The sequence below is a fragment of the Polypterus senegalus genome, chromosome 7 (assembly GCF_016835505.1).
Source record: "Polypterus senegalus isolate Bchr_013 chromosome 7, ASM1683550v1, whole genome shotgun sequence".
Classification (NCBI taxonomy): Eukaryota; Metazoa; Chordata; class Cladistia; order Polypteriformes; family Polypteridae; genus Polypterus; species Polypterus senegalus.
The window spans coordinates 79,649,056-79,673,738 of record NC_053160.1 but is presented as its reverse complement, the minus strand read 5'-3'; the positions used below and the strand labels follow the sequence as shown (position 1 = coordinate 79,673,738).

At 36.5% G+C, this 24,683-nt stretch overlaps 1 protein-coding gene across 2 annotated transcripts in view; it reads left to right on the top strand.

Moving 5' to 3' along the window:
* mcc (MCC regulator of WNT signaling pathway) overlaps positions 1–24,683 on the top strand; it is a 570,331-nt gene that overhangs the window by 392,153 nt on the left and 153,495 nt on the right. For both annotated transcript variants that reach the window (XM_039758932.1, XM_039758933.1), the window contains one exon: positions 18,015–18,178. In XM_039758932.1, coding sequence (XP_039614866.1) covers positions 18,015–18,178 — 164 coding nt within the window. The remainder of the gene's footprint in view (positions 1–18,014; positions 18,179–24,683) is intronic.

Below are 24,683 nucleotides of genomic sequence, written 5' to 3'. Positions count from 1 at the left end.
TGTTTGCTGAACCACACTTAGACAGGATTTATCCATGGACTCACACTTTTTGTCTTGTGCCTGTTATAGCATGTAATGAGAAGTCAAGCAAAAACCTTTTATTGATTAACTAAAAAGATTACAATATGCAAGCTTTAGAGGCAACTCCGGCCCCTTCTAAGGAAAGAAAGGGAGTATGACTCCCTCATTTTGCCTGCGTGTTCAAATACAGGGAGCCGGACATTTCCCTAGCAGCACTAGGCACACAGAGGAGTCAGTCTTGGGCAGAAGTCAGTCCGTCTCAGGACACTTACAAAGAGATCAATTTAACTTGCCAGTCAATCAAACCTAAATGTGGGAAGAAACTGGAGCATCTTGGGAAATCTCACATGGACACAGAAAGAATGTACATAATTGACACTGAATGTCTGTGCCAAGATCTGAGGCAACAGAGCAAAATCTCCTTTACAAACAACCCAAGAACTGAATGCTGTAAAGATTGACTTCACCTATACAGCTTTTTACAGAAGATCTTACAGGAAATTCTTACAGAATTATTTCTTAACACTGACCACCAAACCTAGAACGCATATTTGGGTTTTGGAAGGAGCATTAGATTATGTGGAGAAAAATCCACTCAGACACTGGGAGAACCTGTAAACTGCACTAGTGTCTGGTAACTGTGAGGCAGCATTGCCAATCGCTGCACCATTGTGCTAGCCATTCTGACTTGGATTTCTCTATCTTCGTATTGATTTGTACTTTTTGTTGTCTCTGGATATTACATCTGTCTTTCTTTTGTCTTCAGCCGTCTTTGTATCAAGAGTAAATTTAGAATATCTTTTGCATGGAGTCTATTTTTAACATCAAGTTTGCCCTAATTTTCCCATTTTTTTAGGTGTTTCAAGATTCTCACATAGTATGCTTGTCCTAAATTATGCTGTATATCTTAGTTTGTTTTTTTAAAGACTGCTTCAAATTTTACATGTTGAAATCATTGTGTTAGTGGATCTGTGTTTTTAGTGTTTTAATTTTGTTTTTAATTTGTAAGAAAAAAACACCAAGATGCAGTGAACAGCATTTCTACCTCATTGTACTCTGGTTCAGTTCCATGGCCGTTTTTGCTTGGACGTTGCATGTAATATTCATATGTAGTATTTGTAGTAGTAGTAATAGTAATATTATCACTTGGGCAGAGTACAATAAAATTCTTACTTGCGTGGCAAACAGCATGTTTCCCCTTACATCCTTATTGCCTTAAGGCTGTCCAGTCTTCTCACAGCTAGATTGACAAGTGTACTAGGATCACATCCAGTCTAGATGTGTGCATTGCCGCCTCGGACTCTCTGTGACCATGTCCAAAGGATATAAAAATTTGACAATGTAGAACAGAATTGATCAAATATAAATTCATAGCAATTTTTTTTTAATTTGGCATTTTACCACCAAACCAAGTTGTGCACAGTAATGAAAAGAATAGCATTATTTTGTATAATTGTTTGTCTTCTTGAGTCAAATGCATTTCAGATCCTTTATTACATTCATTCATCCATATGGTAAAACCAAATTGTGGTTTAAACATCAGATTAACTTAATCAGGGGGGACAACTGGGCAATGCTGGTTTTCCATGCATATGCACCTGGGTATCACCTTCCTGGCTGTGGTGAGGTAAGCAGTTCCACCCTGGGATGAGAGGGGGCGTTGATGCAAACATTATCTTCTCCTTCCTCCTCTGCAGCCAAGAAAAAATGCCCAAGATGAACAAATGATGAGAGAGAAAACTCCGCCCCTTCCAGTCTCAGCTCTATAAAGCTGACCCGTTCTTAAAATTACTTTTTGTTTGAACTGTTTGTCGACTGTCTTTTTTGTTAATATTAAAATGGGTTACTAGGGTGCTACACCAACCTTTTTTTGACTCCTCGAGGTGTCTGCCTTACTGGCTACCTTTACAACTTTTATATTTAATTAAGTTCTCTATATAGAAGACTAGGGAGCTTCACCCCCTGCTCGCTTCGCTTGCCAATCCCCTCAATCACCCTGACATGCTCTACGCACCAGCCACTTCGCATCTCTGCTGCTCACATTGTGAAGAGGGGGGCTGAACGCACCCCAAGGAGACATGGTCACTCCTCCAAAACCCCCTCTTAAATGGTGATACAATGAGAAAAATTTACATGTTTTTTTTAACCTCCTCTTTGCTCGATCAGCTGCTGGCTTACTGCTGCTGCCGTGCCACATGATCTACATCTCATGCGGCGCTTTGAACATTTAAAAGCCTGTACAGCAGCTGTCCTTTTGTCTTACTGCCTTGTCTCTCTTCTCCCCCAGACATCCTATGCTCCTGTTGGGGGTCCCGCTCCTGAGGCGCGCCCCAATGTAGAGGAAGATTTTCTATTCTTTTAATTGAGAGATGGAACTGTCCCCTCCTGGCAACACGAATTAGACAGTCTACAAGTCTACGACTTAAAGTTTAAATCCGAACAATATATTCAATTTCTTTTTGCTGTTCCGTTATTTCACCGAGTAATAATTTCCATTTGTTTGCACTAATGCAATCTTTACTATCATTTTTTTGAGACTTTTGAATTTTCCTACTTCCTTTATCACTAACCTGCACTGCATGTGTATCACACCAATGTTTTTGAATTCTTTATGACGTTCTACTTTGTCATCTACTCTTTGTCTTTTATTTCTGGCCCCGGGTGTGGTTAAATCTCTTTTCAGAAAGTTTGTCTCACAGGACATAAAAGTGTCTTTCTGAGAAAGTCACGTCTCGTCTCTCTGAACAGGTCTCGTCTTGGCCCATAATTTTTTTATACAATAGAGAGACATATAATACACCAATCAAACACAGTTCCATGCAAAGAAAATTGATTTTTTCCAGTTTTAGTTAAAGTTAGATATAACTTTCCCATTGTGTTATGGTGGATACATTAGGCTTCTGCTAGCTGAGCAAAATTAATCAAAATGTTAATAATTTAGTGTAGAAAATATGTAAGTTTATCAGTAAACAGTGAAATCCCATCCAAAATAAGTCCAAATACTGTTATAGGAGGATTTGGAATTATTGTAAATCCAACAGTTTATAACCTAACACGGCTCAGCTGTGCATGAGCATGATTAGTAATTTTAAATAGCTATGACACAATTGTAAATGTATCTGATTCAAGATTACATTAATACAGTGTATTAAATACCAAAAAAACACCAAATAATTAAAGGAGCTATATATCACTGTATACAATGAAATATCAGCATAAAACAAAGTGTGAGTTTTGGTTCTCAACTTGTAAAAAGACAATTTACTGTCGAAGGAGGACATAGATTATATGGTAACACACTGTTCATAAGATTAGATGTGGCCCAAGGCAGAAGTATAATGTCATCTAGGTCTTAAAATACATTAATGACTTGTGTGGGTGTGTTTTTATAAAGGGGAATAGACTGAAGTCACATTTCCTGGTCCTGTTTATGCGTTTCTTAGGTCAAGGAAAACAGACAAACATGTCACTTCTGCTCCTGGCTACACCTCTTTCCTGTCTTCACTTCAAATTAGTCCCAGTATACCTACTAGAATGGTCACACCTTAACAATATCGTGAACAGAAATCTACTTATATAGTTGTTGCAGATTTTTTTTTTTAATATCTCTCCTTTTCACTTTATTTCTTGTAATGAAGGACTCCTCTGTGTGCCCAGTGCTGCCAGGGTGACTTTGAACTGCTTTACTAGAGCATAATGAGATATACATAGTATTTTTAGTACTGTATAATAATATGGAAAAACTACACTGCGTTGTGTATTGTGAAACTATTCTATCATAATGATTATTACAGCATAAACAATGTATCATGAAATGTATTTTTGCTTTTCACATACTGTTTATGTTGTTTAGGATCTCAAACAGACGGAGTCCATTTGAACAGAATTGCAATAACACAAGAACATTCTTGGGCTTTGTGACTGTTATTGTAATCCGTTTCCAGGCAGATCTCCCAGTTTCAAGTGGCTGAAAAAGAAATTGACTATAAGATCACTACATTCCTTCTAGTTTTGAGCTTTTATGTCAAACCACTTCCCTTTAACGAATGTAAACCATGGAAAACTATGGCTTGGACACTTATGATTTTTTCTTTTGTAACCATGCCTGTGAAGCAGTTATACGTCTTGTTTAAAGTCTTTACATTGGGTTAACTCACATAGATCTTAGCAGCAGTCTGTCTATATGTGGAGTTACTGATGGAGCTCATCCTGATTAATGGTTAACAGATGTGTCTTTCTCTTAAATGTTTGCTAAATAACGTTGCGCCTTTTACCCAAGGGAAACTTCTAAATCTTTTGATATCCTCTTGGGCTATGACCACATTAAGAATGTCCATCAGTTTTTCCAAATGTAAACTGTGATGAAATCACTAATGGGGTTGTATTTTGTTTCTGCTGCACCATGCTCATTCACTAATAGATAGATAGATAGATAGATAGATAGATAGATAGATAGATAGATAGATAGATAGATAGATAGATAGATAGATAGATAGATAGATAGATAGATAGATAGATAGATAGATAGATAGATAGATAGATAACCTGTCTATGTATTCATCACTGCTGTCAGACAAGGCCCTGGGGCTCATCTCTTATACTACTCTTTATATTCAGCTTGTCTGTAAAACTGCCTATTCAAGTGTGTCATTTGGAAACTCTAAATATGTCATGAAATGGAGCTTTTTGGGTGAAATAGAGCATACAAGAAGAGCAAGTATTAGTCTACTGTTTTTTGATTTCTGTATTTTGGATTTTTGTCATGGTAAGCAATTGACATATGAAATGGATATTCAGAAGCAAAGCCCAGCACAACTGAAAATCTTTAACCTCAAGTTGAAAATTCTGGAATATACCTGTTATCAATGCTTTATTTCAAAAATGGCTAAGCTAAAAGACCACCTTTGCACCACCTGTGATGTTTACTTTGGAGTGCTTTTAAGATTTTTTTAATTTTAGTAATCTGATCAATGATCTTGAAATCAGAGACAACAGGCAAATTCATAGTCCTGCAATTTGACCTGCTTTGAAATCCCAGCTGTAGTTGTGGTTCATGGGCAGGTTTTATTTTTGAAAATTAAAGTATTCCTCATTCAGCCTCCTGGGGTCAAGATAGACCCTTGACAAAACATTACTTGACAAATAAAAAGCCATGGCGATATGATGTGTTGCTTCTGTGTTCTTTCATTTACTCACCGTGCCTGAAGAAATGCACAGAGCTGTGGATTGGAACACTCTTGAATTTCCTTAATAACCTTGTTTAAAACTAAAAAAGAGAGCTGCAACACCACACATTTCCTTTTGTCACTGTAAAAACAATACAATGTCATAACTGGTGTCACTTCCAAATCCTTCCCTTGGTGTACTCTTGAAATCATTTCCTATAAGAGGCAGACTTACCTTCCACATCAGACAAATTTTATATTGGGCAGATTTGTGGCAGATACAATTTAACGTAAATGAAAATGAAGTATTACATGTAGTAAGGCAAAGTGTTTTGAATACACAATGAGGGATTAAAACATGATTGTACATTTATAAGAGGAACCTTGAAGTCTCTGCAGCCATGTACTTCAGAACAGGTAATCCACTTGAAGCTAAGCATGTTAGGGCAAGGCCAGTACTTGGATTGGAGAACAACTAGGATAAGATTGGGTTGCTGCTGGAAAAGGTGTTGTTGGATCCAGCAGGGACACATACTCTGTGGTCTGATTGTAGATCCTAATGTTCCAGCACAGTGCAAAAACAGGTGGCATTCTTTGTACAGTATGAGACGTAAAAGCATAAAAGATCCCTGGGCATGTTTCATATCAAGTAGGGTGTCTCTAACTGGCCAACTGTCTCTCTCAATTTCTCACCACTTAATAAGTAATGTGCGGTGTGCATACCAATGCAAGATAGCTGCTGTTGCATCATTCAGGAGGATGCTGCATATTGGTGGTAGCTGAAGTGGTTCCCCCCTCTCTATGTAAAGTGCTTTGAGTGTCTTGAAAAGCGCTATTGAAATGCAATCTCATCCTTGTTTCCTTCATCTTCTTCAGTCAACTTGTCCTTTTCTACATCCATACAGTGTATAGAGGTGACTGAGAGGGCTAATAGGATATTAGGTTATATAGCTCGATGTGTGGACTCCAAGCCAAGGAAAGTTATGATTTAGCTATTTAATACACTACTGAAGCCTCACTTGGAGCACTGTGTGCAGTTTTCATCTCCAAATTACCAAAAAGACTGCTAGCAATGCTAGAGAAACTCGAGTGAAGAGCAACTAAACTCATTTCAAGGTTATAAGATATGAACCACAATTGAAAGAGTTAAAACATTTAATTTAGGCAGTCAGAGATTAAGTGATGACCTGATTGAAGTGTTTAAAATTAAGAATGGAAATTAGTACAAAGGATCCTTGCTGTTACATTAAAATATATTTTTCAACAAGAGCACAGGGGCCCAGATGAAAACTTGAGGGGTGATTTCTCTCAAAAACATTAGAAAGTTTTTCCTCATACAGAGAATCATGAACACACAAGTAGTGTGATAGATATTAGTACTTTGGTGACGTTAAAAACTTGACTTTATGTCATTCTGGTGAAGCTAAGTAAATAGGACTAACATGCTTAGTGGGATGAATGGCCTGTTCTAGTCAAAACTGTTCACATATATTTTGTTTTATTTGTAATTTTATCCCAGTCCCTCTCCTTATATGTATAGGGCATTACCTCAGTAGCCCTATATACTGTATTGTACCTGATTACCAAATCTTTTCTTTGTTATTGTCGTTCGGCTCCCCTTTCTCGTGCTTCCCACTTTTTATTTCAGCTTTGTTAGTGTTTCAGCCTTTTTTGTTTGGATTGTCTGGTTTTGACACTTCACTCTTGCTCCTTTGTTTCTTGATTTATTTGCTTCCTTTTGTTAATTATTAGTTTATACCTTTCTGGTTCTGTTTTTTTAATGAAATATTTCAAGATTTGTTTATTTGGGCCAGGGTTTAGCCAGTTACCCTTTCCCTTTAAGTGATTTTGTAGGCTTCATGCCTTTTTTTAAGAATTCAGGACCTTTTTGGTACTAGTTCATTCTGAAATCACAACGCTTGTGAATAGTAGCTATTGTTTTGTTCTTTTGTTATGATAATTTAAACCTAGACCTTAAATTGTACTGTATATCTCATACTTATTAATGTGTGTTCCAGCACTACTTGCACTATTGCAGCTCCATCTTGACTCCATCTGTCTTTAATTTTGATCCAAGAAATATCTTGTGCTGAATAGAGAAGTAATCCATCATTCTGTAAAATTAAAGCCTGAGAGCTATCATTAGCATTGAGAGTTAAAGGTAATATAAACAGAAGATTTGAACACCTAGAAGAACTGAGGTGTGGAATAGCTGTCTCTCCAAAGCCAGGTGCAGTTGGTAAAACTTTGTAATGTATTGTGTTTGTGTACATATTCTCTTTATGTAATGTTTGCTGTGTGTATATGTTAAGCAGCACACCATGATGTTAAAAAAATGTGTGACTTCTGTCTCTGGATGGTGTAATTGATTCCTGCCTTGAACATGTGAAAAATGTAATTTTACTGAAACAAAGAACAATGTTGGAATGCTTCCACTCAGAAGACGTACCTTTTCCAGTTTGACAGTTATGCTCTAAAAAAAAAGTAACATGTTTAGGCATTTAACTCATCACAATTGGGCATTGTGAAGTCAAAAGTTATTGTTTTTCTTTGTAGAATTAGGCATTTACTTAACTGTAACTGATAACATTTGCATGCATTATATATTATTTTCATTTGCATCTATACTGTATATGTATATGAAAATTTATTCTGAATTGTTAAAAGCAGTTTTCACCGGAATTGAAATTTGCAGTTCCATAAATGGCCTTTTTTGGTTATTTTTGTTGATTAAATCTAGTCCTTTTGAGCAGTATCTTTTTTAACCTGAGATTTTGTTTTAGTTAGAGATAGGTTACTCGTTTTTTTTTTTTTTTTGAGAGGTTTAGTAGGTAAAACTGTTTGATAATACTTATGTATGTTTGTAGCATTTTTATTTAATATTTTATTTTATTTTAACTTTAAACTCTTGCTACGTGTATATGTCTTGTAATCATTAATAGTGTTGATCAGTGAAATTCGTCAAAGCATCTTTTGCAGCACTAGTGACCTTGTTTGTTGAATATTTCTGTAGAAATGCAGCCAGCTTAATCAAACTTTTTTTTTCCAAGCTTCCCATGATACTTTGCGAGGCCAATGTGACATTACAGAGCTGTAGTAGATGTGCACAGAACTTTTATGCATGCCTATTTAAAGATTGTTGCTGACTTGGCCATTGCTGTGTTACAATCACACAAGGAAAAAAATTGAGATCCACTGAAACCACTCCCTTCCATTCTGTCCAACAAACAGTACTGCAGGATAGTTTCATGTTCATTTCAACCCCTTGGGCTCTTCAATTGCTGTATGTGAGTTGTCAGTGAAAATTAAAAAGGTAAAAATGTGTCCCAAAGCCCTAAATGTGGAGAAACACTGCCAGATTTTCATTCTGCGTGCATTTAAAAAAAAACAAAAAGCCTTGCAGTATTACTAGGACTGCCAATGGATATATAACACTGATCACTGTAGCTGGCAACACAGCACCGCATGGCTAATTGTGTATACAAATTAGCTATGTGTTCAGCAATGACCTTAAAGGAGCCTTCCCCTTCCCACTCATCAGCAAACACAAGGCATGCTGAGAAATAATAAAAACAAAAGATGTATTACTACAGTTATTCTTGTTGGAAGAAGAAAGTGCGACGCATCTGCACAGATTCATGGGAAACAAAAAAGATGTTCCCACTCCCAAGCCAAACAATGGAATGAGCCAGTCCACACCTCTGCTTCAGGGCATGGCTAATGTGTGCCTCACATCTATATTTTATTTACTTATTGCTAGTTTGTGGCACAGTGGTAGCGCTGCTGCCTTGCAGTTTGGAGACCTGGGTTCGCTTCCCGGGTCCTCCCTGCGTGGAGTTTGCATGTTCTACCTGTGTCTGCAAGGGTGTGCTCCGGTTTCCTCCCACAAACCAAAGAAATGCAGGTTAGGTGCATTGGCGATGCTAAATTGTCCCTAGTGTGTGTGTGTGTGCATGCCCTGTGGTGGGCTGGCGCCCTGCCCAGGATTTGTTTCCTGCCTTGCACCCTGCGTTGGCTGGGATTGGCTCCAACAGACCCCGTGACCCTGTAGTTAGGATATAGTGGGTTGGATAATGGATGGATGGATAGTTTGTGGCCGATTTTTATGTATTTTGCTGGATGGTGGGCTGGGTCAGTCATTCTTCTTGGCCATTTTCTTTTGGCTGTGGATGAGGAAAGAGAAGACAGTGTTAGCATCAGCTCTCCCTCTCATCGCGGGATTAAACTGCTTACCTCACCAAAGCCAGGAAGGCTCTGTAATAAAGTGTATTTCTGACAAAGTAGTACAGTATTGTCCAGTTGTCCCTTCTAATTAAGTTAATCTTATATTTACACTTGGATCTGTCTTTGACTCAAGAAATGATACATTCAAAAACAATGCTATTCTTTTCATTACTATTCACAAATTGGTTTGGTTGTGGTGCGTAGTTTTTAAAAGTTAGTTGTGAATTTATACTGTATTTTCATCTATTGTATTCTACATTGTCAAAATGTAACTTTCCTAGGACTGCTGCCTTATAGCTCAGATCACATATTGGGTCACAATAATAGGTCAAGAATTGTTGGAAGACTCTCCCTGGCCCTCAGGGACACTTGAAAGACCATTACAGCATTATAATCCACTCAAAACTAGTTCACCTCCTCTTGTCTGTTTGACTCTGATGTATTTCACAGAGTTCTGTGAACTTCGCAAAGATTTCTGTAATTTTGCTGGACTTGAGCAGAACCAAATTCTGTGAGGTTCAGTCAACACTGATCACCAATCATCTTAACAACTTATCTGAATATCTTGTATACTCGATTATTATAATTTGAGAAAGACAGTCTTGTAACAGTTTAAGCACACTGGCCACTGCTTCACCTGTGCATTTGGGTACTTTTAAGGTTCTGTGCTCTCTTGAAGTATTACACTTTTTATCATATACACCTATTATTTTTTTCCATAACAATTCTAGTCTTGTGAAATTTGGTGAAAATTGTCAATAATAAAATAAAACCTTAATATGTCAATTATAAAGGTAATAGTAATCTGAATTCCCCATCAACCCCAAACAACCACTTTAACAAAAAAATTACTTAGATATATTCATCAAATTACCATGGAAAACTGTTTAGGTCAAGTTCATACATCTGACAGCTTGTGAGTTAGCACTTTTTAAGAATCAGATTATCTTGGTCTTGGTTGACATATGGCATTTATGAAATAGAAGGTGAGTGTACATAGGATGGACTTGGTGCAAGGGATGAACTCGAATGGCTTTAAGTTTCAGTCTGGTAATGAGTAAATCCTCAATGGGGATTGCTGCACCTGGTGCTTGTTATAATGCAGGAATTGTGAAACTCAAAACCAGGCCTTAATCTTAGAATCAGGCCCATGCTCCTAACATACTGGATAGGTCTCGTGAAGTAAATCTGGCTGTCGTAATTTAAGAAACAGGCTTTGTGTCCAGCACACCCAGTTAGGGGTAACATTTATATGGGAGAGAGGAACTGTAAAAAAAAAAACAAAAAACATAAATAACACAATATTGTTCTATAATAATTACAGAGTTTATTAGAATGATTAAGTTTCATCAATAATAAAGAGAAAAAAAATCAAAAAGTCAATAGTGAACAATAAGTTATCTAAAAGAGGCAAAACAAAAGAAAACATTACCTAGTCCAAACTCCAACAATCAAAAACCAGAGACAAGAGCTAGAGATTAAAATATGAAGAATTAAATAAACAAAACAAGAACTTACCAAAAAAAAGAAAAGAAATCTAGGGAATCCAGAATGAGTTAAACTATAAGAACAGAAAAATAAATGACTCAGCAGCAGTATTGTGGCAATTAGAACAGCCACATTGTCAGGGGCCCCATTCTCTTAGGTTCAACAGATAAAAGACCAGGAACGTCATTAACCTCTTTAACGTTAGACCTGAGGGTTACTCAGGCTGTAAAAAGAGTACTAAAAGTGTTAGTCCCGGGTGTCACTCGGGCAATGGTAGAGATGCATCCCGCATAAGACCCAAGGTTTACTCGGACCCTAAAAGTGCCAACAGTGTTAGTGAAGAGTCAGCTGTATAAGCGTGTCTTGAGTAAGTGTCAGGTCTGAGTATCACCTGGGCAATGGTGTAGATGCGTCTTCTCCTAGACTCATAATGGTGTCTCTTAAGAAATGCCTGTCATCAGCAGTGATGACGAAGTGAATCGGTCTTCAGGCAGTGAAATTGAAACTGAAAGTGACTCTGGGAATCTGAATGTGTCACTCAAACAAGTGCAGTGTACTGTTCACATTATTATTATTAGTAGTATTATTATTAGTAGTAGTATTAGTATTATTTGTATCATTATTATACTTTCTGCACTTCTGACTTTTAGTGTTTGCATGTTTTACAGTATAAAGATGAAATTTAATAAAAATGTAATTATTCAAGCCAAAACATGCAACGTTTTTTACATGAAAAAATGTAATGCTAAGGAGGTTAATACAAGAAACAATAAAATCGACAAAGAAGGAAAATAGAAATATAATATGAATGTTTAATTACATAAATCATAAAAGAATTACTGAAAGACAATAAAATAAACAGCATTAAATGCCATTAGTTCATTAGAGCCTAGAATTAGTCTTTTGCTCTCTGCTTATTTATTAGAAGATAAAAGATCCTCGCTTCAAAATTACTCATTACATTTTTTTTCATTGCTGGTTTACACTGACCCCATTTAGCTACAAGCTTTCATTTCCACCAGTGTGTTAATTAACAGTAGATTTCTGTAGTTAATTGAACTTTTTGTAATAAAATGGCATGATTTTGCTGGGTATATTTATTGCAGATCACACTAGTTTTGTTCAATCTGCAAAAACCAAAAAATTTTTTTAGCAACTTAGAGGTGAAAAGTCTTTAAATATTTATGTATCTAAAAACTACTGTGCTTTGTAAATTTTTCAGTCAAGGTTTCAATAAGGCACATTATCTAGTTCTAGCTTACTTAGCAGGGAAGTGTGGTAATTCATTTTTCCAACTCCAGTTTGCTCTGTGACCCTAAACAATTCACTTAACTTGCCTGTACTACTTTTGTAAAAGGTATGTAAGGAATTGTACCACATTCTCATCTTAAAAAGAGACAAACCGCACATAAAGATTTCGGGAACCACTGAATATTCCTGTTTAGAAGTCATTAAATAAGTTAAAGAATGGTGCTAAAGTCACTCTTTGTCTGGCAAAACCAATGTGTCTCCCTACATGAATTGTCCGTGAATGAACAATGACCTTGGTGGATTTATGTTGGAGAACCATAAGTGGAGGAGTCAGAGGTGAGGCATCAGACTTGAGCATTGACCTTCATTCTAGGCATTTCTTTCTGATCTGTGGGCAAAAAAGGACATGTATTGTAAGTGGCTATGTAGCACCTAAATCTTTTTCTGATGTACCAAGTGTTTTTATTTTTCCTGTTTTGTCCTTTGTGTATTTCTTCCTCCACTCCCTTTCCCAACTATCATTTAATTAGTGCCATCGGGTGTGAGTTGAAGTGCCATATTTAAACCAACTAACAGCCTCATTTCCTTGCTGAGGCATTAGTTATCCATTTCTTTTGTTGTTCAGATCCCTTTTATTGTTTCCATCTATTTTGTAAGTTCTTCTTTGTTCTTTGATGATTTACATTTGGGTCTTTTTCATGTAGATTTAAAAGCTTGTTTTTATTTATTTGGATTTACATTTGATTTGTTTATTTGTTATTTAGTATTTAGGGTGTTATTTTGTATGCTTTGTTGACTGAATAGTATTTGTGATTTAGTTTTTAATTTTGTCTCATCTGGAATCATTTTAAAATTTGCTGATTTTTGTTCGTTTCTTTTCTTTAATAATTTAATAAATTAAACATTAAACATTTCTAAAATTTTGGGCCTTACACATTTTTTGAGACCTTCAGAACTTTGCTTGTGCCATGGCATTGTCCTTCTGTAGGGTCAGACATCTAGAAGCTGTGAGCAGATGGCCTTTAACAGACTGGCCTTCTCTAAAGCCATCAGCTTGAAGCTTGTTTCTCACTGTCCTATCACTAATGTAGTCATTGTGTCCACCAGTAGTTTCAGCTGGAGTGCTGGTAACACATTCGAATGTCTCCAAGATGCGTGAGTCTGAGCCATCAGTCCTGCTCTGGTGTGGTCACTCAAGTATGGCCAAATCCTAGATGGTCACCTGTCCTGCTACCCTGATGAAACCTTACCTACAGTTGAGACAAAGTTTAGCAGTTCAATCTATAGTGCCTAGCAACTCTGACACATGACATACCTGGATACTACATGCCCGTTTCTGTATTAATATTACAGGCATTATGGAATGCAAAGAACACTAAGTGTGGCCTTTGTCTTACTAAGCTTTGAATGCAGAACTAGGAATAGACCTACACCTTATTGGTTATGAATGAATGCAAGAATTTTTGTGGTAGCTTGCAGTGCCTCACTGTACATGCTGTATTGCTGGTCAAAAGGCTAAAACAAATGAAAATATTAGACATTCATAAGTTGTGAAGTCATCTAACAAGTTTGCATAGTACAAAACTATGAGAAGAACAAAGTGATCTGAGTTGAGGGCAGGGAGTGGACAAACAGCACATCCATAATGTATTCATTATATAAATGTACCAAGCACATTCATAAATATCTTATACATTAAAACTCAAAGTTTTTCAAGCAGACAACAAGAAGGTCCTGAAAAGTAGGAAACATGTTACCATGGAACAGAGGCAAGAAGCACACCAGATAGAATTCAGTTATGTATTTTAATTAATTCGGATCTACTGTTGTTTTTGAGAATGGTAGGTTGGTGTATGTTGGTCAGACTTGAAGGTAAGAATGTCACTATATTCTTTACAGTTTCTTGAAAATTTGATTGTTCTTTGGACCAAAGAAAAACATTTTGCAGTAACCTGAGTGACTGTTAGCTCCTTTTTTATGAAACTTTTTCACATCTGGACTTTGTGACTCATAGTTTAGCAGGAATTCAAATTAAAAGTTTCCTGTAACACATATTAAACTTTCATTTATACTGCCAGGCAAATTTTATTATAGTACATTTACTCTGAGTTTCACCCATTTGTACAGCATTACTGGCATTTTTGTTGATCTAACACATAGTAACATGGGAATATATTTGGGTTTTTTTTTTTGTTGTTTTTACTTGAAACATAAGGGCAAATTAATTACTAAGAAAAATAAAAAAGCAAAGGTTTAGCCAAATGTTGATATGGCAGATGACTGTGCCCAAGGTGACTTACAAGACTGGAATTATTTACAGGGTGTTACAATTTTTTACACTTGGAGCACAGGCAGTTAAAATAACTTCCTCGGGTTACATTGTGAGTCAAAATGATGAATGAAATTTTCAGACTTGTGGTTTAAAGTCCAATTTCCTAGCATTGCCTGTTTTTAATAATTTTTATAATGTATAATAAAAAATGAACAGATCTGTTGCTCAGCTCTAAATGTTACAAATAAGTCATGTTTACCATTATTAGTCAGTATAAAATTGCTTAAGAAACTTCCAGCTTCTTGTTCTCAGTACACTCATAATTTACTAGCTTTGGTAAGAGAATATATACTTTTAAAAATAATGTTCCATGTTGGTGTTTTTTTTCAATAATGAGAGTATTCATCAGTTTATTTTGAGAAGATACTTATTTCAGTACAGGATTGCAAGACGCCATCAGGTACAAGGCAAGAATAAAGCCAGGATGCACCTTTTCTCGCACAACTGTTCACCAGTTCTGTTATGTAACACTGTGTACAATGTTCATTTATATACCGTAGGTATTGGATCCATGAACTATCCAACTCTACCACAGATACTGTGCTTTAACAAGTGAGTGTTACACCACCAAGTTTGTTGAGCTGTGAGACATACAGGTATCTAGGGAGAAAGGTTACTTATTTTACTGCACTTCACAGCCAGCCTGAGAAGTGTAAGGTAATATATTCAAGTGTAGAAGATGACCAACATACAGAAAACATTATGTAAACTTAATAAAACAGTAAAATCATATTTATTAAAGTTGACCGTGTCGTCCTCACAATATGGGTGTCATGAATTTGAACGGTTTTTCACATATTCTGATGCTGTTTTCTTCTTTTTTGGGGTTTCTGAACACAAGGAATTAAATTTTGTAATCAACTTCCAGTATCTTGGTTAATTTTGCCTTGTGTTTAGAATATTTTGTGTTTTGCCGCCTGGGTGGTTTTGTTTTATTTATGGTGAGCACCATTTTGAGCTGCTTTGCTTGTGATTGCTATGGCTGTTTTTACTACATTGCAATGGGAGGTTGTGACTTGCAAGGTCACTAGTATGATGGTATAAAGGTTGGCATTGTTTCTGGATCTGTTGTGGTTTTGTGAATGGAATTTTGACTATGTTGGTAAGTAATTCTAGCACATTATTTTTAACTTTGATTTTCGTTGATCTAATGTTTTAGCTACACTGTTGTTTTGACTTTTTATTATTTGACCCTAGCATGTCATACAGCTTTATCCATGCCCAAGTTAACTCAACTTCTTCTTGTCTGTCTGCCTTGGCAGTCAGTGCACAATATAATTTTTAGATTTCACATCATCTCAAAAACCAGGACTGCCATACAAATTAATGGCTCACTATATTTGCAGCTGAATCTGAAAGGTCATTAGTATCAATGGACAATGGACAAGTATTGTTATTTTTGTTCTTGTATACATAACTAGTAACTGAGTGCTATGTTGTTAATTTTGTTGATTTTTTTTTAGTAGTGCAGAGTACTACATAAAAGAGAACGTGCCTGTGTGAACTGAAGCAAAAACTGAAACAAATATTGTAGCTGAATGACTGTTGAGCTTATTATTTGAAATAAAACTCCACTGACCATGCATGGTGGTAGTTAATTGAAGGCATGTAACAAAACTAATGATCATAATAACAACCGTATGTATATTTATTCCAGATACATATATACATTATTATGATGTACCAGTAACGGCGCACTGCACGATAGCGTGCAGTGAATACACTTGATTTGAGTATTCATAGTTTTCATATTCTTTCTCTGTACCTTTATAATTCATTTGCTCAGAGGTTGATGCGCTTGCTGCTTCCTGAGCAGCTCTTCTATTCTTCACCCTAGCGGCCTGCTTCTTCTTTTCTTTCGTCGGCATCTATCCACATTAAAACTGATTAAGTCAGTGTTTGTGTTGCAAATACTTAGTACGTTTTCCTTAATATTTCACTTAAGCTGGCACTTAAGACTTCAATCTGCCTCAAGAATGATTTAAGATATGAAGAGGTAGGGGAAGTGACAGTGAAGGTGGTAGGGATGAGAACGCTGCCGCTGCCGAAAGTGGACTCTACAATAAAATAAAAAGTGTAATAATTCCAAAACTCTTCACTTTTAATATAAAGCTGTAGTGCAGAGTTTCAGCGTAGTATATGTGTACTAAATTTCAGGCTACAGGTTATTTAATTGTTGACCTTGACCTTCCTGGGTTGACCTTTGACCTTGGATGTCAATCATCACCTCTAAAGCAGACAGTAGAGGTCACTTAGTATATGTGTACCAAATTTCAGGACAATAGGTCAAACAGTTTGCGAGCTACAGGTGATTTAAAATCCTGGACAGACAAACATACAGCCACGGTAGCATATTATACAAGCAAATATAAAAGCAATTTTTGGATGTCGCTGATTTACATCAAAAAAGGTGAATACATATTCAAGGATATAAGTGAATATCCCATTTCTTCTTCTTCTGTTTTTTCTAAAGTATTCTGACCAAAAGATCAATAGATATGCTGTTTAGTTTTTTCACTCTTCACAATTTTCTTTTCAATTCACTTAAATATATACTTCTATTTTTCCATTGTCTATATACAGGGTGAGTCAAAGTAATGTTAACACTAATGGTACTGCTATGTATATACTTATATACAATTTTTGTGGACAATATGTGCCACATATGGTACATGTGTTGAAAATGATGGCGAACAGGTTGAGACATTCCTGTAGATCATCTTGCACATATAAAGTATGTTTTGTGAATAAATTGTTTCTGCCATTCAAATGTTAACATAATTTTGACTCACCCTGTACAGTGCATGTCAGGTAAGGCCTGAATAGGCTGTCCAATTTTAGGATCCACCAGCTTTAGCCAGATGAAAAATCTCACTTTCCATGTAAGAAAAACATAAGAAACAGACTGGGAGATAACAGGATAAGCGTATTGTTGGCAAGACAACAACAGAAGTCCACAATTTAGACAAAGAAAGTCAACGGAAAAGGGCAATACACAAAAAGCCAAAACCAAAATATAAAATGAAAATTAAAAAAATTAGGAGAAAAAAGCAACAGGTCAGAACTGATCCCAGACAAAAATTTTCCCCAAAAAAAGAAACTGCAAAAGATCACTTTGAAAATCAAAAAACTTGGTCTTTTTATTCCAGCATGAAGTAAAGCAACAATGTAGTCACTATGTGATGGTAATGTCCACGTTAAGAACAAGCAAGATGACCACACCCACACATAATAAAAGTAAATACATTTAAACAGCTAGAAGTTTATGACACCACTTGCCATAAAAGTCATGCCTTTTTTCCATCCTATGTAGACGCATTTGTGATATGTGAATTATTCATCAAACGGTTTCACATTCATCTAAACATTTCTTTTAAGGATCAAGTAATTTTAATCTTTTTTCTATCTAGAAATAATTCAGACAAATTGCATGTTAACCCAAAACAACTGAGCACGTCTGATTTCATCCTCACCATTGATGTGATCCTTATGCTTTGCTGAGCTAATAGTTTCTCTTTTTTCATTTTTTCCAGATAACTGTAGTGACCTAAATTCTGAGCTACAGAGAGTCCTGACAGGCCTAGAGAATGTGGTATGTGGACGAAAGAAGAGCAGCTGTAGCCTGTCAGTGGCTGAGGTCGACCGACATATTGAGCAGCTCACGACTGCTAGTGAACACTGTGACTTGGCTATTAAGGTAAATGGAGAAATCAGGAAATTATTAGATTTAATTATAATTAACACAAACCCATCAACATATTTGCAATGGTTTTCTATTTTTTTTTTGTGTTTGCAGCCAAAACTTGAAACTATTTGTCTCGACTAGAAACTCCATTTGATATGTTGCTGGTGAAGTAAATAAGGATAAATAATAAAAGTGAATGTTAAAGAGTGACGTTCTTGCTCATGATAACTCATGGCGCTAGCAGCAGATATGAACATTTGCACAGCTTCTTGCAGAAGCAGCAAACTAATGGGACAGGTTTTGTATGTAGACTTTACTGCCACTTTCCATCCAGTGATGGTCGCTACATCAGGCACAGATATCTTTGACTTCAAACCTCATAGGGTAGACGAGAGAACACACCTGGACTGTATGATACACAGCCGTAAAGACAAAATTATTATTTTTATGTGTTTGTGAGTGTGAGGAATAAAAGGAATGACAAACCATGATGCTCTTGATGATAAACTCTTGTGTATAAAGTACATTATTTCCATGGGGCTAGCCCTAAAATTGCTAAGGAGTGATAAAATCTGAAATTCATGCTTTGAAGGTGTCCTACTTTACTTGTTACTTTTATTACTTGGCTGACACCTTTATCCAAGGTGACTTACAACATTCCAGATATAATTAATTACATTTCCTGTTTTTCCAGTTGGAGTACAGACAGATAAAGTGACTTGATCATGACCACACAGTGTCAGTGGGATTTGTACCCACGGCCTCAGAGTTTGAAGTACACTACATAGTACTGCCTTAGAACAAATCCTTGGATTCACCCTACCTTCACCATAAAACTTTCGCTATTCCCATCTTCTGTCCTGACCATCATTCAAGCTTCTTCAGACACTAATCTTTCACCCATACCTAACTTTCTCAAATCTTGCTTTAGCACCTCTAGCAGCATCATGTCAAATGTCTTTTCCAAGGTTTCAAACAAATAATTTATTATTATTACTGTATTAATGCAGATTTTTTCCCTTCACATTATGGATGAAGGATTGCATTAATCTTTACCAGGCATGAAACCAAACTTCTGTGCATTAACATTTATATGTTCTCTAAACCGTTCTCTGTCACTAAATTCATACCCCTTCAACAACAACAACAACATTTATTTATATAGCACATTTTCATACAAACAGTAGCTCAAAGTGCTTTACATATTAAAGAATAGAAAAATGAAAGACACAATTATAAAACAAAATAAATCAACATTAACATCGAATAAGAGTAAGGTTCAATGGCCAGGGGGGACAGAAAAAAAAAAAAACTCCAGACGGTTGGAGAAAAAATAAAATCTGTAGGGATTCCAGACCATGAGACCGCGCAGTCCCCTCTGGGCATTCTACCTACCTTCGAAACCTGCTCCAAAAGCTTCATTGCTTGATGTGACGTACATTCTAATGCATCACCATTTTCTTTGTATACTGGAATGAGCAAAATCCCATCACTAACAAATATGTGATACTGGCCTTTAAACCATTAAACTCCATGATCTTTCAATGCCTTTCAATGTATTTCCAACACCACTCTAGATGGTCCTGCTAATTTATCTTAAGCTTGTTCAGTGCTTTTTCAACTTCCTATATTGAAAACTTACAGCTCAGTCCTTCTATTTTGACCATTATGCCCCATATTCTCCTTGTTTAGTAACGTCTTGTTGTATTTGTTTCAGATATTCTGAATCCCATTATTACCCACCTCAATGTATAATTAAGCATTTTTCAAGGTTAGCATTTTCACTGTTGGGGGCAATTGCTAGTGTTTTGGGATTTTACAGTTTTGTGGCCATTTGCCCCATTCCAAAGGCCTGCTCCCCTCAAAGGCCAGCAGGTTGTTTTGAGACCTGTCTGAAGCGAAGTGTGCCTCTGCTAGGTGTTCCAGTAAGGATCCTGACTTGATCCTCAGCTAGTTTGGAGGGCCTTGTGAAAATTGTGGAGAACTCCTTGAACCAGGATAGACATTGTGGCAAACTTCAGCTGGGGAGGAAGATGCCAGGGTCCAAAAACTGAAAGAGGAGAGGTGAGAATGAAGAATGTTGAGGATTACTGTTGGTTAAATATGTCAGCTGCCTTTTCACACAGGCAGGAGCTCAAGTCTTGTGCAAAGAACAGCGAGGTGACATACTTTGCTATGGTGTAACTCTTCTTTAGATAGTTTGCATTATCCCTTTTTTGTTTCCATTGAAAAAAATAGCACTCTTATTTTTATATTTTTAACCTTATTACGTGATTGGGGCCTTCTCCAAGAGCAGCTCATACACTCTCTCTCAGTTTTGTTTATTTGCTCAGACAAATCAGCCATCTTTCGTAAGTGTGCCTTGTCTGAAGTTATACATCAAGCCTGAAACATCCACTCTCAGATCTTGGTGGTTATTTGGTCTCTACGGATTTTAAATACTGTTTATTTTTGGTTTTGATTATTTTTCTTTTTTTATTATTTGCTGTGTTTTCTCTCATCTGAAACATTGGAGTTACATCCTGTTTATTTCCCAGTGTTCCCTTCAGTAAGTTATTAGACTCCACTGATGGTATCTGTGATCTGAAAATGGTGCATTTCATTGTAAATTATTGTTTTTATATATATTTAGTAATGGTGTCAGGATGGTGCAGCTGCAGTGGGCTGGCGCCCTGCCTGGGGTTTGTTTCCTGCCTTGTGCCCTGTGTTGGCTGGGATTGGCCCCAGCAGACCCCCATAACCCTGGGGTTAGGATATAGCAGGATGGATAATGGATGGAGGATGATGGTGCAGTCCTGGATTCCAATTCTCACTTTTTCTTGTCAACAGGCAATTTGTATGTTCTTTCCGGGTGCTCCATTTTTACCCCATGTGTCACAGATAAAACATATTAAGTTAACTGACATGCTATGTGTGATTGTTAGGGTTTGTGGGTTAATATCTGTTTTTAATTATCATTCAGCAGCATGCTGTTTAGTTTGAATTGTCAGTCATCTAAGTCAGTAACCCATGAGAACTTTTAAATAATCTGTAACATATTTATATTATGTCCAACCAGTTCCCCTAGAAGCTTTCAGTTACCTTAGCTGTTGGCATTCTGGCTAAGCACAGACAAAGTTGTTTATTTAAACTTTCATACTAAAGACATCTACAAAGTTTAGTACAAAGAGCTAGGATATTAGTGTTTTCCTAAATCTATTTACTACTAAGTTAAGAATTTTCTCAAGGTATGAACTTGATTTACAACACAAAATACTTGTTCTGTTTAATTATCAGTATCTGATTATTATAATGCTGCCTCTCCAAAGTAATTATAGTTTTATCTAAAAGTGAAAAGAAAATGTATAATCCATGTGTTGGATGGTCATGTGACAGGGTTTCAAAATAAGGAGTTCAGTCTGTTAAAAAACAATTGGAAAAAGTAGTTTTGAGTCAGATGCTGGAACTCTTCCTATTAAATATGTGAAATGGCAAGGGTTGATTCTTCTACTGCCCGTTACGCCTCTTTGGCATATAAAGCAGCAACAAAGACTTTTTACTGCTGTCAGTGCTGGACTTTCTCCTCTATGGTGCCACAACTGTGGTTCATGTACTGTATTTCGGCAATGCCTGCACATTACACCACCATGTATTTCTGGGCCATCCTTTCTTGCATTTCCTTTCAGGAGTCCAACACAAAGTAGTTTTTGGTTATGGAGCTGCTTTTGCTTCTGAAGACATGGAAAATCCATCTCTATTGTCTCCTCATCACAATACTTTCTTGACGATATTGAGCGAGTAGTTGTACATTGGAGATGATTCTTGGCAAGAAAATGCATGAGTTTTGTGTGGAGTACGAGCAGCTTAGATATATCATCCTCTGTCATCTTCCAGCACTCAGATCCATAGAGAAGAGAAGAGTTGATAAGACACATCTCAGCTTCAACCTTAGCTCAGTGTTGGTACTGTACTGTGGGGATTTCCCCACATTATTATGGGATGAGAAAACGCTCTTTGCTTTGCAGAGTGTTCAATGACTGTTACTGCTTACCCCTCCATCATGTCCCACAATGGTGCCCAGATAAGTGAAAGTGTCAGTCATAGGTGGATTTTCTCCACCAGCCTGAGCAGGTATTAGGCTCTCTACATTAAACGTCATGACATCCATCTTGGTGTGGCTGATCTTCAGCCCCACGTTCTCTGCAAATATGTTGACATGTTTTGTTTTTTCTTGCATATAGCGGTGCATACAGAAAATTAGGGCAAGGTCGTCAGCAAAAATCAAGGTCTCAAGAGTGGAAAAAAATGTTCACCTGATGCCTGTTGATCCGTCCTCGACCATTTGTCACATTACCCAGGGTTAATGAGCAGGGTAAAAATGAGAACTCTGAAGCGCTAAATCTGTAGTCTGCTGTTCAAAATTCAAAGCAGAGATTGCTTAGTCATTGAAATGCAAATCATCCGTCATTTGAAACCATGTGTTTCAGAATATGAAATCAGTTCATTTTTGCATAGACAATTTTTTTCAGTTTTGCAATTTAGATTTTTCATTGTTAACATTTGACATTGTGTATAAATATTTTTTCAGATATTTAGCAAGTAAAGTGTACACTGTTATAGACAAAGGCAGTTTCCATTGGTGTTGTCTTTTTACATGTAGCGCCTTTCGTTAACCATTCTATGGCAAAGCAAAATAAAAAAAGAATCAAACAATGCATTGTGTATTAAAACAGAAAATGGTAATGTGTTTAAAGTATTGGCAGGAAGGTATACAATGAAAAGGACAAGTACAAATGAAAATTCAGAAGAATCACAAAATCATTAAAGGCTGATGCAAAATGTTCAGTGTTGTGTGTTAAATGGCAAAACCCACACTCCTCTTTAGGTTTTTGACATTAGTGTTGTTAACTACATAAACAATTAAGGAATCGTAAAGAGAAATGGCTTTTTCCTGTCGTTAATTATATACATTACTAGCAGAATACCCGCGCTTCGCAGCGGAGAAGTAGTGTGTTAAAGAAGGAAAGAGAAAGAAAAGGAAACATTTTGAAAATAACGTAACATGATTGTCAATGTAATTGTTTTGTGTATTTGGTGGCAGCGTCACAAAGTTATTTTCGTCTAGCTGCATCAGAAAATGTACCACGACGTCTGACATGCCTCCTTTTTACTGTTTTATCACAGCTTGGATTGTTGCTGTCATATATATATGTATGTATATACACACACACACATACACATACATACACACATACATACATACACACATATATATATATATACACACACATACATACATACACACACACAAATTATATATATGTGTGTGTGTATGTATGTGTGTATATATATATATATATATATATATATATATATATATATATATAATCTAGATAGGTGTGTGTGTGTGTATATATATATATATATATACACATACATACATATATATACACATATATATACTTGTGTGTATGTTTGTATGTGTCTATATGTGTGTGTATAGCTTTGGTCACTGATTGCAAGGGAAAAATAATAAAATGTAGTCTATAAGTTATTAAACAGTAAAACATTAACGTTTTAAGAAGTACAGGTACATTGAGCACTACTGGAGTGGTTGGGTAAACTACATTTTAAAGACTGTGTAACACAACAGGTAAGTAGTACTAACAGCAGCTAAAATGTATATGGATCATCTCTCGGTAGTAGATCCCTTTTGAAAGGCGCTACACGACGGCTGTGGTATAGAAATTACATTTTCTATGTGAACTTTCAAATTTGTGCCTCTGGTAATGTGCCTTACCGGCAATTAAAGAAAATTATTTTTGTGTCCTTTGCAATGTTAAGAGAGAAAGGCTTTGGTTTGGGATAAAAGGAAAAAAGGTGTAAAGAAAGGAAAGTTGCCTTTCCTTTTATATAGTATAGAGAGATGTGTTCGCTGACGATATGAGCATCTTCTGGGGACAGTCGCGGTGTGTCTTGTGTAGACTGGTGAGACGTCCCGCCATTAATCGGCTGTGATGGCACTGTCAGTCTTCCACTCCTGTGCGTATCTTCATAATCCGAGCTGAGGACCTCATAATCGTATACGTGCAAAAGAAAGTGTGAATCGCCTTAATATTATTTTGCCGTGGTGTAGAAAAGGGGTCCCGTGTTTGCACTTGTCTGGGCTATAGCGCAGGGGGAGGAAGAAAAAAATTAAAAGTGCTCACTTTGACTTAAAGCAGAAGCGCAGTCAGCGTCTCAAAGGCCGGCACAGCTATGCACGCGCTGGCTGCTCGACTTTTGCTGGGCAGGAGACCCCTTTTGTACACACGTTCATGATATCAAAAGTCTCAGCGTTCTTTGGAGGTAATTCATATATTATATATATAGCAAAATACCCGCGCCTCGCAGCGGTGAAGTAGTGTGTTAAAGAAGTAATGAAAAAGAAAAGGAAACCTTTTAATAATAACGTAACATGATTGACATTGTCATGAGTGTTGCTGTCATATAAATGCCTGCCTAAATAAGTCACCCTCGCTCTTACTTTTTTACCGTT